We start from the raw sequence: 20,092 nt of genomic DNA on the forward strand, positions 1-20,092 counted from the left end.
TTTGACATTGAGAAACCACTCGTGCAACATCAGAATGGACATGCTTAGTCTGTCTGCAAGCATGCTGGATATAGGATCATAGGAGGTTACTAGGTTAATGGCCCTGGGGCCCTTAGAAGCCTAGCGAAAAGTTTATCCCCAAAAAAGAAACCTCAATCAGCAACTGTTGCACCTGTCAATGAGGGACACAGGTGGAAACCCTGGGAAAAAATTTGTGTTTTCCAGCCACTCATCAAGGTTGCGCTTGAAGAGGGTCATTGATGTACTTTGTTTGACGTGTATGGGGAGTCTATACCAGACACGAGGCAGCCTCTGGAAGACAAACCTCTCTCTTCAGCAGGTTTTGTTAATGTCATATATTAGATTTAGGCCTTTCCATCGGGTAATGCACGAGGAGTTAGACTTACGGATATGGAGCATCTCTAGTAGGACAGGGTCCGAGATTGCCTTGTAGGCAAGACATGGATAACCTCTGAGCAATCTGTATGATACTGATTTGAGCCTGTCTACATAGGACAGGTGTTGGAGACCATGGATTCTCTTTATGAGGTATTTCTGTGGCCTTTGCAGTTGGTGCAGGTGTTTGGAGAGGTACATACCAAATGGGTTGTACTCAATTATTGGCCTAATGAGGAATGAGTAGAGAGAGGTAATAACCTCCTTTTTTCTGGATGCAATCCCTTTACTTATGAGATGAACCAAGTAAAAGTCTTTTCTGACCACTGCCGCTACATGATGGTTGAATGTGAGATTGTTGCCAACCTGTGTAACCAGGTCTCTCAGCACAGGTTGTGTGCTTAGGGGTTGCTGTGGTAAACAGTAGGGGTTGTGTTTTTGCCAAATGGTATGATAATACATTTTGTTGCATTTAACTTAAGTCCATGACTTTAGCACCAGTCATTTGTTGCTGTGAGACCCTCTTGTAGTATGTTAACATCATTTGGGGAGTCAATGACAGCACCCAACTTACTGCCATCTGCAAACGTGGCCAGCCACATGCTTTTTGTCTTTGCCTAGACCTCTAAGATGTAGATGCCAAACAGTAGGGATCCCAGGACAGATCCCTGGGGAACACAAGTCTGCTGTTGGAGGTAGAGGCAGCTATTTTGACCTTGTGAGTCCTATCAGTGTGCCAGCTGGCCACCCACCCGATGAGATAGGGATTTATGTCAAGTTGTGTTAGCTTTTCGATGATAACCGAGTAGTGGATTTTGTCAGTCAGGATTACATAAATTTGCAAGGAACATCTACTGTAGTGGATCCATTCAAACAAAATCTCTCAGGTCCATCCTTTCATTTTATATCTCACAGTGGCCACAATGGCCACAGATGCTTCCCATCTGGGGTGGGGGGGCATTTCTTGGGAAGGACAGTCAAGGTATGCGGTCTCCTCAAGAGGCCAATTCGCATATCAATATCCTGGAGATGAGAGCTGTCCTTGTAGCGTACTGTATATACATTGCAATGAGAAAATGTCTGGAAAAGATTGCCCATTGCCACACTCTCAGTGCTTCATGAAAAAGGGGGTAGGACCTATCTCCCCCCTGTTTGTTGATGTACCAGACCACAGACATATTGTCTGAATAGTGATGGTACCGGGGAAGAGCATGTTGGAAGGCTTGCAACACTACAAGGATAGCTCTCATCTCCAGGATGTTGATATGCAAATTCGCATCTTGAGGAGACCACATACCTTGACTGTCCTTCCCAAGAAATGCCCCCAACTCCAGATGGGAAGCGTCTGTGGTCACTGTAGCCACTGGGAGATAGAAAATGAAAGGATGGTCCTGAGAGATTTTGTTTGAATGGATCCATCACAGTAGATATTGTTTGCAAGTTTATGTAATCCTGACTGAGGTGCATAAGGGCTGTTGAAGACTAGACCAATGAAGCGATAGGGTCTACCTACAGAATTCACAAATGATATCTGGCCAATGGGATTACAGTAATTGTTGCTTCCATGGACTCTAAGGCTTGAAAGACTAGTCATGCTGGAGGAGCAGAATGAGAAATTGCTTCCTTTATCTGGGATTTGAGGGTTTATTCTCTTGTTGGAGGTAGCGACTCCATCTGATTGATAATGTCTAGACCAGGACCTATGAACATCAGGTTCTGTGTAGGAATGAGATGCAATTTTTTTGTAGATGACTGTGATGCCCAGATGTTGGCACAACTGAAGGAAATAGTCCCTTTCTTGTAGAAGTAGATGCCTGGTTGGAGCAGTCAGGAGCCAGTCATCTAGATACAGAAACACCTGGAATCCCAGTAGTGCTGCTGCCACTGCCATGCATTTGGTAAACACCCTGGTGGCTGTAGTGAGACCAAAGGGTAGTGCTCTGAACTGGTAATGACGATCTCCCAACCAGAAATGCAGATATCTTCTGGAGAACCTATTCATTCTGATGTAATAGTATGCATCCTGAAGCTCTGTCTAGCACATCCAATCATCCTTTCATAACAGTGGTAGAATGGACTGAATCGTGACCATCCGGAACTTTGAATACCTTACATATTAACTTAGTCTGATGTGGTCCAGAATGGGTCTCAAGTCTCCTGCTTTCTTTGGCACAAAAAAAAAAAAAAAACCTTGAGTAAATTTTGGATCCTATCTGGTTTGGGGGGACATTTTGGATGACTCTTTTTCTAGCAGCTTTCTTATTTCCAGAGCTGCCACATCCTTCCAATTGGGTGGAACATTGGGAATCTTCCTCATTTTTATGGGGGATTTCAAGAAAATTGTATGAAATAGTCTCTGAATATGATGCTCTGCACCCACGAATCTGCTATGATGGATGCCCAGGCTTCTAGGTGCAGAGACAAGCACCCCCCCCCAACTGAGTGCAGAGAAAAATAGCCGGGTAGTCTTTCAGGAGTGTTGATAGGTTTTATCCAAGAAGGAATCTCTGAAACCCTGGTTTTGCAGGCCACCTCTGCCATGAGGAGGCATCCTTCAATGATGTTTCCCATCTGCCTCTGTGAGAAGCATCTCCTCATGAGTTTAGAAAAGGACCTTGGGATTTATGAAATCAAATTTTTCTACTGCTTCACTGATTCTATAAAAAGAGTCTCTGAGGGCTAAAGAAATGGATTCCAACAGCACACAAGGTCTTTCCTTCCTGCTCACTTTCAGTGAGCATGTTCATCACTTTTGGGTCAAACAGAGAAGATCCCTCAAATGGGGCATTGATGAAAGAAGATTTGAAGAGCTCTGCAAAGCTGCACATGCATTCTGATGGCTATGCCTGAACCTGCTACCCCTGAGATGCCTTCTGCAGTATATGAAATCAACTTTATGGACACATTAGATATGGACTGAAGGGTGGCCAGTTGTGAGGAAACCTTATTCTGGTCCTCCACAGACATGGACACAGAAAGAGATTTGGAAAGCTCCTTTATCAAATCTATTTGAAATTTGGTAATACACAGACATGGACACAGAAAGAGATTTGGAAAACGATTTGCTATTTGGTAATATGTGCCAAATAATTTAATAACCTCAGGGCAAAGGTCACTGAGGCATAGAAGTGCTTCCCAAATCTGTCCAAGGCCACATACTTCCTGTTAGAGGGATGGACAGATGTACTCTGCTCTGCATGCCCTTTTTTTTGTGGTTGCTGCCACAACAACAGCATCTACTGGGACCCCTTTACTCCAGTGTACCCTGCCTTTTGGAGGAGTAAAAACTTATCAGGTCACTTTGGGCTTGGCTCTACAGTATACAGTTCCTTCCATGCATGGTGTGAAACCAGATCTATTAACTCATCAGCTAAAGAGCTTACCCAAAATGTAGCTGAGCCAGAACCAAACACCTCCAGAAACACCTACTCCTCATGGGAAGGGGGATTCAGAAGACCATCCACTTTTTTTGCTTTACAATTTCCCACTCATCAAAATCAGCATCTTCCATGACAGATTCCTGAGGGGAATCCAGGAGTCTCTTCTTACAAATCTTCTTCCTAGGGACCCCATCAGTGGGATGGTATGATGAGGGATCAGAAGTGGAAGGGGAGTCCCTAGGGACTGACTGGAGTCTTGATTCGGTAGGCTGTTCTGCTGGAACAGAGATGAGAGGCTTAGAACTCAAAGCCGGTGGTGAAATAAAAGCAGGATCCAAGGGGGACAATGGTGTTCTATTTCTACGTATAGAGAAAGCCCTCTTCACTACCTCAAAGGTAGGGTGTCTAAGAGAAACAGATGTCCACAGCACCAGAGACTAAGACCACTGCATCAATGAACTCTGAACTCCCCCAGAATCCTGCCTAGAAGGAGGAGTCAGACTCTAGCTTTCCAGTGCCAAAACCCCAAGAGGCAGAGACAGCTCTGCAAACTTTGGAGTTGAATACACCTTCCCGGAGATGGCACTGACTCTTCAGTTATGAGAATTCTCCCACTTCAAAAACATTGGAGCAAGGTGATTCAGGGAAACTGCCAGAGTTAAAAAACCTCCTGTCTTTGGATCCAACTAGGACATCCTTAGGGTTCTCAGATACAAGGGCTCTGAAATCAGGAGTTTGGATTAGAGAAGAAGATATAATTATCGGTTCAAAGGAGTGCAGGCTCACAGGTCTAATGAGAGACAGAAATGGAATTACCCCCATCTGGATCTGTGCTCTGAGAAGTTTCTCACCATCCTATCCACTTCTGCTTCAGACAGGCTCCTGGAACACCCAAGGGAGAAGCTGGTTGATGATGGCCTGGAATGCCTCCTAGGTGTTTCCTGAAGAAAAGGAGAGTGGAAACAAGAGGAGATCAGATCCCAAGAAACTTTGGCTTTGACACAGTCAGATCCGAAGGTGTTGGATCTGATTTTTTAGAAATCTTGGCAGGTGGCTCAGAGGACAGAGCTGATGTAGTAGAGTGGTCTCATGACCCTTTCTTAGTCTTTATCCTTGGGGCTTGAGTCAATCTTCCCATTTTCAGACTTCTTTGAGGGGGTCTGAGCGCCAGTCACCAAAGAGGAAGAGGAAAAAGACCTTTAAGGACCAGTTTATTTTTCTTGTCACTTAAGTCCCTGGAATTGAAGCCAGCACAATAGAACAGTCTGTATCTAAATGGGCCACACACAGATAATACAAACATACCCTGTGGGCATCGGAACTGGAGATCTAATACTCATAGGAGATGCATTTTTTTAATTGGGAAGGCTTTTTATCCGTTGTAAAATCACAGAAAGGAATAAAGAAAAGAAAGAGAGAATTTTTCAAAAGGATAACATAATAAATTAAAAAAATAACAACAATGGTAACTACAAATACCCTCTAAAGTTTAGAAAGAGAAGAATTAAGACAAAAAGAAAGATAAAGTACGAGTGATGGTACTTAAGGAGTACCCAAAAGTAAATGGGTAGGAAAAAAGAAGTATAGCCTGATGGACAGAACTTGAAAACTTATTTAATAAAGATGCTTCTTGTTTAAAAAAAAAGCACTTGAAAACTTATCAGAACAAGGTAGAAAAGTGAAAAAGAATATAGGTATATAATTTAGTATGACCAGAACAAACGTATAACTGTAGAATACTGAAAAAAATCACTCTGAGGCTTAAGAGAATGAGATCCGTGCCTGAGTGATATGGCAGCAAATGAGATCTGGGGTATGTTAGTCTGGTGGGGCATTATGGGTAAGGGAGAAGCTATTGAGTTGGATCGATGAATCTAGTGAAGCAGCCGAGCAGAATCTTAGGTTGGATCAGAGACCCATCAGTTCAGGAACGGATGAAAATGGCAGCATCAGATAATTATTTATGTATTTATTCAATTATTTGATAAGAATAGGATGTCTATGGTATACAAGGTCATTAAAGCGGCTGTAAGTGGTAGCATAGAAGTCGTCTGTGGCTAAAACTGACTGCCCCTTGCTGTCATTTGATCATAGTTAAATAGTCATTAATCTAGACTAGCAAGTCTAGTGTCTCTGTGTAAAACAAGTTGAAATACAATATTACTCCTCCTCCTCCTACTACTATTATTTTATTTCATCACAACTGGACACCTGTGCCACATATAATGAATAATGTGGCTAGAATGAGTAGATACTGAGGCAGTTTGTGGTGCAGGTGATTAACTAGAACTGCTGTTTGACCACAGGTAAACAGTCACTGACTAGCCATAATGTAGTCTCACCCCATTCCAAATAGCCCCACCCATTCAGTTGCTTCCTGTAGATTCCCAGCTGATTTGAACTTACCATCCATCACTGCATATTTTTGTCATTACCCTGCTTTAACATACTAGGGATTTTAGGACTCATGGCATTAGAAAATGCTGGGAAATGCAATGACCTATAGATATTAGAAGAGACAGATATCTAAAAATGAAGGTTTACATTCCTGAAAATGCCAAGGTATCAAGTAGTCAAGCAGATATGTGTATTGATACATTACATTATTCCATATCATATTACCAGTTATCATTATTTGAAAAAGTACTCACTTTAAAATCAAGGTATCTGCTTATCACTGCCACAGTCACATAATCTTCTGCTGATAAGCCAGGAAAGTCTTCAAATCCTTTGGAAATTAAGAAATATACATAAACATGAATGCATGGCAAATAAAAAGAAGTTATGTCTTACCATAACATTCCATCTGTATTGTTGATCCTCGTTCAGTCATTATGCATGGGTATCGGTTCCGAGCTCGGAACCGAGCCGGCCATTTTCCAAGCTCGCGTCAGCTTCAAACTCTCTAGCTAAACTCTTACCCACAACCTCCTTCTGCCTGTTACCTCAGATTGAGTTTGCAAGTCAAAGAAGGTAGAGACTACCTCTGGTCAAATAACCTAAGAGAACCGGATGGTGAGATCCACTAGAAACCACAGGAGGGGGAAGGAGGGAGGGTCGTAATGACTGAACGAGGATCAACAATACAGATGGAAAATTATGGTAAGACATAACTTCTTTATCTGATATTGTTAACCCTCGTTCATTCCTTACGCATGGGACAGAGTCCCCAGCTACCTCTATTCCTGGGAGGCTCTCATGGAAGAACATTCCTGAGCACCATAGAGCCGAAAGATGCTCTTCCCCTGGAGGCCAAATCCAATTTGTAATGATTGATGAAGGTATGAGGCATAGCCCAAGTTGCAGCTGCACAGATGTCATGTAAAGAAGCTCTGGCATGGAAGGCAGCAGAAGTTGCCACTGACCTTGTTGAATGAGCTTTCATGGTAGTAGGCAACGAGATATTACGTTGTGTATAAATAAAGATCACACAGTCCTTCAACCATCTAGCTAATGTGACCTTAGCAACAGCAGATCCTACTCTAGGTCCAGAAAGGGCCAAAAATAACTGGTCAGATTTATGAAAGGGTTTAGTCCTGTTTAAGTAAAAATGGATTTGCCTGTGTATATCTAGGGTATGTAGGCAATACTCTCCTCTGTTTGAATGATTGGGAAAGAAAACTGGCAATTCAATGGCTTGATTAATGGACATTTCAGAGATCACTTTAGGTAGAAATGAAGGATTAGTTCTCAGAGACACTCTATCTATATGAAAAATCAAGTATGGACTCTCGATACATAAAGCTTGAAGTTCAGAAATACGTCTGGGAGAAGTAATAGCGACCAAAAACAAGGTTTTCCATATCAAATACTTGAGGTCGCAAGAACAGGCTGGTTCAAAAGGTGACATTGTCAGAGCTTGTAGAACTAATGATAAATCCCATGGTTGAATAGGTTCTCTAAAAGGTGGCTTCAGATGATTCACACCTTTTATGAAGGTCTTGCACAATTTATGAGACATGACAGGAATCTTGGACACCCTCATGAAAATTAGAAATTGCAGCCAAATGAACTCTAATGGTAGAGGCCGATAGACCCGATTGAAACAGGTCGGCTAGATAGTCTAGTATTATCGACACTGGTACTGAAAAGGGGTCTACTTGTTTATCTTTCAGCCAACAGGTAAATCTTTTCCACTTGCTCAGATAAGTAATTCGAGTGGAAAACTTATGAGAAGCAATGAGAATATCACGTACTGATAAAGAAAGATCATTCTGCCTGGCAATCAAGGGAATTGGAGTAGCCAAGCCGTGAGCTTCAGGCTGTTCAAGTTGGGATGAATCAGGTTCTGTGGGTGTGAGATCAACTCTGGGGTTGGATGGAGAATCCATGGTCGATCTAGTAGGTGAGGCCAAAGGAAAGGGAACCAAATCTGTCGAGACCAATATGGTGCTATGAGGATCACCTTGCTCTTCAACCAACGGGCTTTCTTCAGAAACTGGGGAATGAGAAGAAAGGGTGGATATGAATAAAGAAGACCCGAGGGCCAATCATGGACTACAGCATCCTTGGGGTGAATGCCCCGGAGGGGGAATCAGGGAGAAGTAGTAGCTGCATTTGTAGTTGGTCGGGGATGTAAAGAGGTCGCATCAAGGATGGCCCCAGCAGTGGAAGATCTCCGCCGCTATCAAGGGATTCAGGGATCACTCGTGAGGTTGGAGAATGCACCTGCTGAGTCTGTCTGCTATCATGATGGAACTCCCGGGAATGTGTGCTGCTAGAAGAAAAAGGTTGGTAGCCATCGCCCATTGCCATATCCTCATGGCCTCTCGATAAAGGGGGTAAGATTTGGTTCCACCTTGCTTGTTGATGTACCAGACCACTGCCATGTTGTCTGACTGAATCCCAATTGTCCCAGACGTCAGCAGGGGATGGAATGCTCACATTGACAGAAGCACTGCCCTGAGCTCTAGAACATTTATATGCAGATGGGCCTCCAGTTCGGACCAAGTGCCTTGGACTGTCTGTCCCTGACATAGCCCCCCCACCGCATCAGGGAGGCATCCGTGTTCACTGTGGCCTTGGGTTGTTTGGGGGAGAAGGGGCGAGACCATTGCGAAAGATTGTGTGTCATCCACCAATTTAAATCCTGTTTACACCTGTGGTCTACTTGAATCATGGCTGAAAGAGGATGCTGAAAGGGATACCATTGGGTGAGCAGGAGCCATTGTAGAAGCCTCATGTGCAACCTGGCCAGGGGAACAATGGTGATGGAGGTTGCCATGGAACCCAACAGCTGTAGAACCGAGTGAGCCATGGATTTTTCCTTTGAAAGGATTGGAATTAGTTGTTGCTTTATCCGTAGAATTCTGTGCTCTGGAATAGCAGCTCTGCAGTTTTTTTGTGTCCAAGATAACCCCTAAGAATTCTGTCGACTGAGATGGGGTGAGATTGGATTTTTGTCAGTTTAAGGTTATACCTAGCCTTTGAGCAGTGAGGAGAGAGTATGCCAGGGCTTTTTCCAGTAGATGTCTGGTGGGGGTGGAAATGAGTCGTCTAGGTATGGAAACACTTGGAATCTTTGAAGTTGCAAGTGAGCTGTGATGACTGCCATGCACTTTGTGAACACTCTGGGGGCTGTAGAGAGTCCGAAGAGCAATACTCTGAACTGGCAATGACTGGCTCCCGCACGGAAGTGCAGAAATCTTCTTGATGGCCTGTCCACCTTTATGTGGTAGTACGCATCTTGAAGATCTATAGAGCACAATCGTATTTTTCCAAAAGTGGGAGGATAGACTGCATTGTGACCATCTGGAATTTTTGTACTCATACAAACTTGTTCAATACACTGAGATCCAAAATTGGTCTCCAGTCCCCGGTTTTCTTTGGCACCAAAAATAGTCCTGAGTAGAATCCGGATCCTATCTGGTCTGGAGGGACTATTTGGATGACTCTTTTTCTTAGCAGCTTTTCTGTCTCTAGTGCTGCTTCTTCCCTTTGACTGGGTGGAATGTCGGGAAGATATTTGGAAGGGACGGGACAAAGATCGAAGGGGATATGATAACCTCTGGTTATAATCCTTTGTACCCAAGAATCAATGGTGAGGGTTTGCCAGGCAGAAGGGTACAAGGAGAAACATCCCCCAACTACCTCCAGAGGAAAGGAGTTGGGCCGCTCTTCAGGAGCGCTGGTAGGATTGACCAAGGAAAGAATCCCTGGAACCCTGGTTATGCGGACCGCCTCTGCTCCAAAAGGAGCGTCTTCCCTGTGAGTTTCCCCCTCTGCCTCTGGGGGAGAACTTGGTCTGTGTGTCATGGAAAGGACCATGAGATTTCTTGAACCATATCTTCTCACTCTTTTGGTTTTGGGAGAAAGCACGTTGAGGGTAAGAATAATGGACACCTACAGCAGAAAGGGTCTTACCATCCTGTTCACATCTGGCCAGTGTGCTTTCAACTTTGGGCCCAAACAACGAGGAGGCCTCAATGGGGCATTAAGAAAGGAAGACTTAAAGGGTTCCACGAAGTTGCACAAGAGCATCCAGGCATGTCTCAAGACCGCAGCTGAACCTGCTGCTCTAGCTGCTCCTTCTGATGCATGAGATATCAATCGCATAGAGGAGTTAGATATAGATTCAATGGTGGCCAGCTGAGAGGCCACTTTGTCATGGACCTCATCAGACAGGGCACCAGCCAAAGTTTCAGAGAGCTCAGAAACCAGATCCCTCTGAAGCCTGGTTAAATGTGCCATATAATTCAGAGACCTGATAGCAAAGGTCGCTGAAGCAAAGGTGTGCTTCCCTATCCTGTCCAGGGCTCGGGACTCTTTGTTAGGTAGATGGACAGTCTGGCTTTCTTCTTCTTCTGACAGATCCTTTTATGTTGCGACCGCCACCACCAATGCATCCACAGGAAGACCTTTGGACCAATGGGGATCCGAAGCAGGAGGGGACAAGATCTTATCTGGCCTCCAGGGAATAGCTTCAATGGTATCAGGAGCCTTCCAAGCATGCTGCACGATGAGCTGGACAAGTTCATCAGCAGGTGAAGTAACCCAGGAAGTAGGGAGCCGGGTGCAAAAGGCCTGCAGGAACACGGATTCCTCAGAGGTTGGATTAGAGGACTGCCAGTCACCTCTCTATTTCAGGATTTCGAGGATATCACCAAAGGATACCTCAGAGGGTGATCAAGGGGATCCTTCCCCCTCATCAAAATCTGTGTCTTCAGTGAGGGACTCCTCTGTGGAGTCCATGTGCTTCCTCTTACACGAACCTTTCCGGTGGACCTCCTCAGCGGGAGAAGCTGGAGAAGACAGCGGAAAAGGGGATTCCTGAGAGAATACATCCTGCAGCCCCTGCATCCGGTATCCACTAGGTGCGACTTGTGAAACCAGTGTACCAGAGGAGGGTGGAGGTATAGACAGTCTGGAATTGTCAGCAGCAGTGAAAGCCTTCTCCATCAGTTGGAAGGCTGGTCCACCCAAAGAGGAATGAATGTCTAGGACAGGGGTCACCCCTCCCCTAAGTGGCTCAGCCTGCCAACCTGGAGTCCCTTGATGGCTGAGGAGCAGCAAACTGTGCGTGTCACAACTGACATCCTGGGTTGTAGCAAAACTTTCCTGCCATGAAGGCAACTGTGGTTCCTTAGTGAGATCCATAAAGGGAACCGCAGACGGGGAAGACTGTGCAATATCCATGGACTTCAAAGGCAATGAAGGAGGAGAGTAAGAAGGGGTCTTTGGAGATGGGTGGTCACCTCCCAAGGAAGGATAGTTCCTGAGGGGTGGGATACCTCTGGCCAAGAGTACCTGGTCCACAAGATGCAACACATCATGTTCAGAAAGGCTTCTAGTGGACCTCACGGAGACTGAGGGAGAAACAGGCCTGTCCACAAAAGAGGCAGACTCGGTGCCTATCTCATCTGACCGCACCAAGGACAATGGTGCCGATAGAAACTGGACTACTGTTGTCTGCACCGAAGAGGTAATCGGTGTCAAGGTCATGGTCAGCACAGACAGAGGGATCAGTGCTGAAGTGGTTGTTGGTGCCAAAGCTGGAACTGACAAAACTGGAGTCAACAATAAAGGCGTCGGTTCTGAAGAAGACCTCAGAGCTGATGCAGTCAAGGTCTGCGCTGACTGAATGGTCGGTGCCGATACAGTGGTAATGGTCTGAACTGAGGAGCCCCTTGGTGCCGATATATAGAAGGCTGCAGGAGAAGACGGAGCCAAAATCACTAATGGAGCAGAAGGCCTCGGTACCGAAGGTCTAGGCACTGAAAGCACTGGAGCAGAATGAGAGAGCTCCGGAGCCAAAACTTTAGCCTTTTTAGGTTTTGGTTGATGACAGTCCCCAGCTGGGGATGAAGCCAAAGACTTAGCCTTAGTAGGAACATCCATAGTTTTCTTATGGGCTCTAGGAGGGGTTGAGGCCTCCGACCCAGAAATAGCCTCTGAAAAGGGAGATTTTAGAAGTCCCTTCAGTATCAGCTTGTTTTTCCTTTCCAACAAGGTTCTATTAGAAAAGTTCTCACAAATAGTACAGGGTGGGTCAACAGACAAATGGGAAGCTCCCAAACAATAAACACACAAAGAGTGTGCATCAGAAGTAGGCAGTTTGTGTCCACAATCAGAACACCACTTAAACCCCGGACTACCTTTCTTATCTGCCATGACAGCAAATTAATAGAAAATGTACCAACAATGGTACCCAAAGGTATGAGAGAAAAAGGGAAAAAGATTACCAACTATGGTAAAGAGAGAATACCTCGTGGTAAAAGTGGTAAAGAAAAAGCAGAAAAACCTGAAGAAATTATGAACGCTAGCTATGATAGGGTAAGAGACAACAAAATATGAACTTTTCTGACAGAAAAGTAATCTGTAAAACTATTAAACAACAATTGATTATACTTAGCTCAAGAGAAGTAGCTTGACACAACCAAATGGCAATGCGGCAAACGAAATCTGAGGTAACAGGGAGAGGAGGGTTGTGGGTAAGAGTTTAGCTCGAGCGTTTGAAGCTGACGCGAGCTTGGAAAATGGCTGGCTGATACCCATGCATAAGGAATGAACGAGGATTAACAATATCACATCATAAATTTGTGTTGAGTATTGCAATTGTTGAGAATTTTGCTAGCCTGACTGGCATACATCACAATATAAAACACAGAGTGAAAAAGAGTGTCTATGAAATCTCACCTAATTTACAGAAAATGGAATATATTTTTGGCCTCAAGTTTTCTGAAACATCCATGACAGCAGCACTGGGACAACCGGCAGGCATCGGGACTATCCTTTGTCCTTTATGAATCTCTCCAATTAAAGGTTTCTCTACATCTACAGAGCCAATTGTAGGATTGCACATTACAAAACAGGCATTCAAAAAATATTCATAAACATTTTCAAAATGAATGTTTTTTTCCAGCAAATACAAATGCAAGTTATACATCAAGAATATTTTTTAACATATGATTTTAATAAAATATATTAAGTCTGAAACCATGCAGTATATGATTTAAAGATAATAAGAATACTCTTTCACACTGATGCTTAAACATTACCAAGTATTAAATTTGGAATCAAACATAAATTCGTCAAATTTATTTCCTCTCTTATGTTTGCTACTGAGATTCTACAGGCTAACCACCTTTTTTCTCTTACCTGGTCATCTGGTCATTTTAGCATGGTTTCTCTTCATTTGGAATATACTGAAATCTATTTCTTTTTAAAGATGCGTATCTTTTTAGTCTGACTGTATATAGTCTTAAGGTTGCATTCAAAAAATTAAGTAGTAGGGAAAAGAATTAGGTCACAGTGATGTACTGGAAAGAGAACAATACACAGTTCAGGCATAATTGTGCAATAAGACCTTGAAGGCTTCCACCAAAGGTGCAAACACAAGGAAAAATGCATTATTATGAAGTTAATAGAGATGAATTATTAAATAAAAGGGCATTTATATTACAACTATAGCTATGGTACCACAAGCTAGGCAGAGAGGTGCACAGAAATCATAAATGGAAATAACAGTAGTGTAACACTCCAGACTGTGGTCAAGCTATACTAGCACAACAGCATTAACATGTATCCTGAGTTATACTGAGCAGTGTACATGGTTACAACATTGTACTGTAAATAAAAGTGCTGTCCTGCATTAAGCTAGGCAGTGCTGTGTTTTAGACCACAAACTGTTTTATCTGTACTGCTAGTTATACAGCAGAGTTGTGTTGCATTATATAGTGTAAGTGGCCGCAACCTGTCCTGTAACTAACTAAGGTAGAAGCACAATAGTGCTGTGCTCCATTATATAAGACAGTGCAACATACACAGCTACACCTTTTCCTCTACATAGCCTAAGATATGGTAGGGTTGAGATGCTGTGTTTCTTTAAATATAACAGAGCTATGTATGAAGCCACAACATGCCCTGCAAAATTACTAGTTGCAGAGCAGAACTCTGCTCTGCCACCTTAAGTATGTCAGCACAGTGTATACAGCTACAGTGTACCCTGTAAATAGGGACAGTGAACACTGAAGCTGTGATGACATATTTGTAAGCAAAACCGTGCAGCAAATGTAATGACATCTTGCTCTGCATGCGCACTAGGCACACAGCAGGGCTATCCTGTGTGCCATTAAATTACACATGAGCGAGGGTGACTAAAACTTGCCTGTAAATGTGTAGGTGAACAGCATTGTCAGCTTATGCACTATTAAGTTATATAAAGTAATGAAGGAGACTACAGCTTCACGGTACAGTAAAATGTGTTAGGTATAAAACTGGGGCAACTCTTTGCACTATTATGTAGTACAATACAATGTATGTGGTCTGTTATCCTCAGACATGTACAAGTATACATAAATGTATGTTTTACTTGTTTGCTCTCTTCTTCTGCCTGTATGCATGAAATCAAAATGCAATGCATGTCAATCTTAAAAGTCAGATTTATCATGAGTTAATCAATTGGGATATTTACTGTTATAATTATAATGCAACAGTTTTGCCACAAAGTGTAGTTCTAGACCTACTCCATATTTGGGGTGCCAATGATCATAATGACATAGTAAAACTGGCTACAGCACGGTTGAATGCTTAATGACAATAAACAGTGCGCATACTTCTGAAATGTAATAAAACAGCCAGCTCAGGGCTATTGAAGAATGTAAAATAAAGATCAGTGAAGCAATAAAACATGATTATTACAATAACAAACAAGTAAAAGCAACAAAACTAATCTCTAAACGGTAAATGAATGGTGCACATGTTTTCACACTATATTTTTCTTCTGGTGTGAAAAAATGGTAAGACCAATCAGCAATGTTTTTATAGCACTATCAGGTCATGTGACAGTGTAAAATCACAACATACAGATTCAAATAGCACAGCATACTTTATTTAAAAAAAAAAAACTTATATATATATATATATATATATATATATATATATATAGATATGTATATATATATATCTATATATATCTATATATATATATATATATATATATATATATATATATATATATATAGTCTATATTAGAAGACCGAAGATGCTCTTTCGAATGCATCTTGGTCAAACTGAAAAGGCTGAAAATGGAAAATATCGAAGCGGCTGTTAAGTGAATTCTTTCCCTGGGAAAGAATTTGCTTGGACGCTTCGGTACTTTGTCGTTTTCGGCACTGTAGTGCAGTCTCGGAGTTGGTATATTTAAGTAGGGGGGTGCAGCCCCCAATTGAATGTTGTTGTTGTTGTTGTGTCTTTCGGCTTTTCCCGGTTAGGGGTCGCCACAGCGGAACTCCGGTCCGCCAATGACTGGCAGTTGATTTTTACGTGCCGAGTTGCCAGCCCTGACGCACAACCTTCAACGAAGGTACACCCACTCATGCATGTCTCCACGCAGAAGATGCTCTATCTGAGAATCGAACCGGACAGCGTCTTACTGTGAAGCCCCCAACTGAATGTAATGTTTGAAATTTATTTATTTTTTTTTTGTTGAAACAGTGATTTTTTGTTCTGACACTTCGACATTGTAAGCTTTCGCTTTCATAGGGTCGATTAATCACCGTTTGCTTTTTTAAGCATTTGGTGATTTAATACTGACCCTCTATATATATGTGTGTGTGTATATATAGATATATATATATATATATATATATATATATATATATATATATATATATATACACAAACCAGTTCCTTATATATATATATATATATATATATATATATATATATATATATATATATATATATATAAAGACTATAAGAAGGTCTTTGCCTAACAAAGTTCGCAGATGACTGCAAACTGGGAGCCATAATAGAATCACCTAATGATGTAGACATTCTACAAAAGGGCCTCACAGAGATGGATGCTTGGTGTCAAAGTCATGGCCTTAAGCTCAATGCCAAGAAGTGCACTGTCATCCCCTTTGGGAAAAACTTGGTACCCATGAACTACCACATTGGCAGTAGCTCACTAAACACAGAAAGTGTGATAAGAGACCTCGGGACACAGGTGAACAGTAGTCTCTCCTTTGATAACCACATTGCCACAGTAGTCAGGAAATCCTTCTACATGGCACACCTCATCAGAAAAGGGTTCTCCTCTAGAAAAAAGGAGGTCATTGTTCCTCTCTACTCATCCCTCATCAGACCCATTATAGAGTACAATGCCCTGTTTGGCATGTATCTTACAAGACACCTACAACAACTGGAAAGGCCACAGAAATACCTCACTAAGAGGATTACCAGCCTCAAACAAATGCCATATGCAGACTGTCTCAAAAAACTCCAGCTGTACTCCATCGCATATTGCCTACTCAGAGGCGATCTCTGCCTAACATACAAAGCTATGTCAAACCCAGAGCTGTTAGACATAGTCCACTTAAAGAAATCCAACAATAAACAGAACATGATAGAGGGATAGATTCTTGTCACAGAGACTTCCCATACTCTGGAACAAACTACCTATCTATATCAAACAAAGCTCCTCATTAGCACTCTTCAAGAAAAAACTTGATGATTGAATGGGAGAGAGGAAATTCACCCTGGGGATCACTTCTGTGGCTCTGTTCGACAGGAGCACAGGAAAATAATTTTCTTGGGTGGGGAAAGCCAGGGTACCTTTTCGGCTAGGCTTATATAGGCCCTAGAGCCAATGGCCTAGTACCTACCTATGAACATATGAACCTATACACACACACACACACACACACATATATATATATATATATATATATATATATATATATATATATATATATATATATATATATATATATCCTACATACATATAAATATGTATATGTATGTGTTCTCATACAAACAGACAAAAGCGAGCCCTGCTGTGTGCACAGTAAACCAGCAAAGATGTGCTTTAGTACAATTTGCTGAATGACAAAATGGCATAATGACTGCGTACACATTACATCCAGTACATAGCTATATCATGCTATTCATATTTTACACTGCATGATGAAATGCACAAATCAGAAAGATTTATTGTGCTCCTAATAAATTTTTATATGCACAATTTCTAAACTGCACATGTGAACTTAATGTGTCTGTCTCCTGAACACTAAGCATAGAGCACAATATGTACTATGTCAACTGGGCCATATGTTTATATTTGCCTTGTATCAAACACGTTTATAAACAACTAAAACTGAGACATGGTTTAAAGCCATAGAAAGTACTGTCAGTGAAAGACTATGGTGCCTTCCAAACTTTCAGATCATCATCCCACAGACAGGGAATAAAAATTGAAGGTGATTCGATCTACATTAGCAAAAATACACCTCAAGGTTAGTTAAACAGGATGATGTCCTGGAGTTCATTCACATGTAAATCACCCTAGGTAGAGTACTTTACCATATCTTAGTAAGCTATATGTCACCCTCAATGCCTTATCTAGATCTACTGGAGGCACTTTGCATCGAACCAAATACACTATTCGTTGGAGAATTTAATTAACCCCTCTACAGACTGGTTAACATATACTGCCTCCAACTTGTAGGCACAGCATTTCCAGGACTTTATTAACATAAATGCCTTTGATCAGTTGCTGTGGGCTCTAACCAGAGGTTGAAACACAGTGGACCTTGTTCTCACCAGTAATGGAGGGGCTGCATCCCCCCATGTCATGTCCTTACTGGTGAGGCTGGATCACAAAGCTGTCTCTTTCCAAATATAATCATCTTGAAAAATGCTGCAAAATCTGTTATGGTTAGGAACTATTCTAAAGCAAACTACATCCTGTTAAGTAATAGTTTGTCAAAATTCATGGCTCCACCTAACCCCAAGTTTGCAACACCCTATGCAGAATTGCTCACAGAAACACAAACCCCAAAAACAAAGAATACTAGTGGACTCCTAATCTTAACAGGGTATATATAACAAAAGGACAAATCATGGCCAAAATCAGAAAGAGAACTTCTCATAATGACAAGAGCTCATTAATAAAACTAAACAGGAAACAAAGAGGACTTATTAAATCCAACAAGGCCAACTATGAGGTCAAGCTAGAAGTAACACAGGAGTGTGCAGAACTGGTAGTAAATGTTACCGCCTTCATTGAGCAGAGTGACATAGTGAATTTGCTGGCTGAACAATTCAGATCAAACTTCAGCCCCTATTTTGTCTTATACAGATCACCTTATAGCTCTTTCTCTATACTTGGTCTCCTACAAATTGCTCAGAGATGATCTGTGCTTAGCATATATGCATCCTTAGATCTAGCCCTAATGGAGCTTCAACATGTCTGCAAAGCAAACAACATTGGAAACACAAGGGATTTAAACTTTGCTTGTGACATAAAGAGAACATGCTGGTGAGATATATGTGCCTCAAAGGATCCCCATAGTCTGGATAGGCTTCCCCATCCAAGTTTGACCATTGGAAGAGAAATCACAAATTCATCCTCAAGCTGGCCACTGTGTCTCTTGTAGACAGAGGCTGACAGTAAACATTCCTTAGCTAACATTCCTCCTGCATAACTTTTTAGCAACCCCCTAGTTAACATACCCATCCAATTTAGATGCACTTGTTACTAGGGGAAACAAGTGGGTTGGGTTGCATAGCTAGGCTTGTAAAGGCCCTGATGGTCATTAGCTTAGTATATACTTATGAATCTCTAAATATACATATACAAGGATGGTTGTAATGACAACTGCTTTATATCCACATGGGTTTCTTTGAGTTAACTGGTTCCCTAACACATCCCAAAAACATAATGATAGGTGTATCAATGAGGCTTTTAAAAATCTGATGCTGGAGATGATGGTAAGCCTCACCACCCTCAGAAAGAGCTTAGTTTTAAAGTCAAAGTGAATGTTACTGTCATTCAGACGCACAACAGTGCAACTGAACAAAATTGCGTTACTTCGAACTCAATGTGCCTACAACATATACTGATATTAATACAACAATAACACATATACTAAAGCTAATCCAACAATAACAACAGTAAGACATTTATGCAGTGCAGTAACAAGTACAATGATATGGACCAAGACTATTCCACTTTTACATGTCTTCGTCAGTACCCAAAATATTGCACAGATAATATATTGCACAGATCAAAATCTGACAGATTTCAAATTGCATGGAATTTTAACTTGGCATTATTCATATTGTACATAAGGTATAAGACTGTACTTTCATTTATTTTTCAGAACAAAAGATAACACAGGTAAAAGCCACAAGGAAAGGCTTTCAGTGCTCACAAGATGACACTTATTTTATTTTCATAAAAGACACTAACAGCTGATCACACTGCCTCCATGGTCTAGTTACTTCAGTGAAATGCCTGAGTTTAATGGACACATCCAATATGCGTAGATTTATATTACTATTTGTTATGAACAGAAAAGAAGAGAAACAATATGCTAGAATAGATCAGGGAAATTTCAGACATGATTTTACTCTTACCTACTCTTCTCTGTTTTCACCAATAATCTAGCCTCTGCGACCAAACATGGCACACTCATACAATACGCAGATGACTCAACCATCATCTGCTCAGCCCAGTCCCTACCCAAACTGCAAAAAGTCACACAAGAATTCTTTTTCTCTGTTGAAACTTGGTTATACGATGCCCAATTAATACTCAACCCAAACAAAACTAAACTACTCATCTTCCAATCCACCAAACATACTCAAAACAACTCTCACTTTAACATCACAGCAAAAGACAACACCACTATATACCCAACTGAACACACCAAATTGCTAGAAGTGGAAATAGACAATAAACTAAAATTTGACATTCACATATCCATGACCATAAAAAAAGTCCACAAAAAACTAGGAGCGCTATACAGAAATAAGTAACTTCTCACCAAAGCACAAAGATTTCAATAGCAAATTCCCACCTTATCTCCACC

The 20,092-nt window shown here is 41.8% G+C and overlaps 1 protein-coding gene across 2 annotated transcripts in view; it reads right to left on the reverse strand.

Moving 5' to 3' along the window:
* The window catches only part of CFAP69 (cilia and flagella associated protein 69), a 2,033,309-nt gene that overhangs the window by 522,251 nt on the left and 1,490,966 nt on the right, over positions 1–20,092 (reverse strand). The window contains exons 18-19 of one of the 2 annotated variants that reach the window (XM_044067528.1): positions 12,912–13,049; positions 6,428–6,504 (exon numbers count right to left, since the gene is read on the reverse strand). In XM_044067528.1, the coding sequence (XP_043923463.1) occupies positions 6,428–6,504; positions 12,912–13,049 (215 nt within the window). The remainder of the gene's footprint in view (positions 1–6,427; positions 6,505–12,911; positions 13,050–20,092) is intronic. The other variant, XM_044067529.1, reaches the window with a different exon arrangement.

Source organism: Protopterus annectens, chromosome 3.part1 (genome assembly GCF_019279795.1).
Source record: "Protopterus annectens isolate FY-2018-M chromosome 3.part1, PAN1.0, whole genome shotgun sequence".
Classification (NCBI taxonomy): domain Eukaryota; kingdom Metazoa; phylum Chordata; order Ceratodontiformes; family Protopteridae; genus Protopterus; species Protopterus annectens.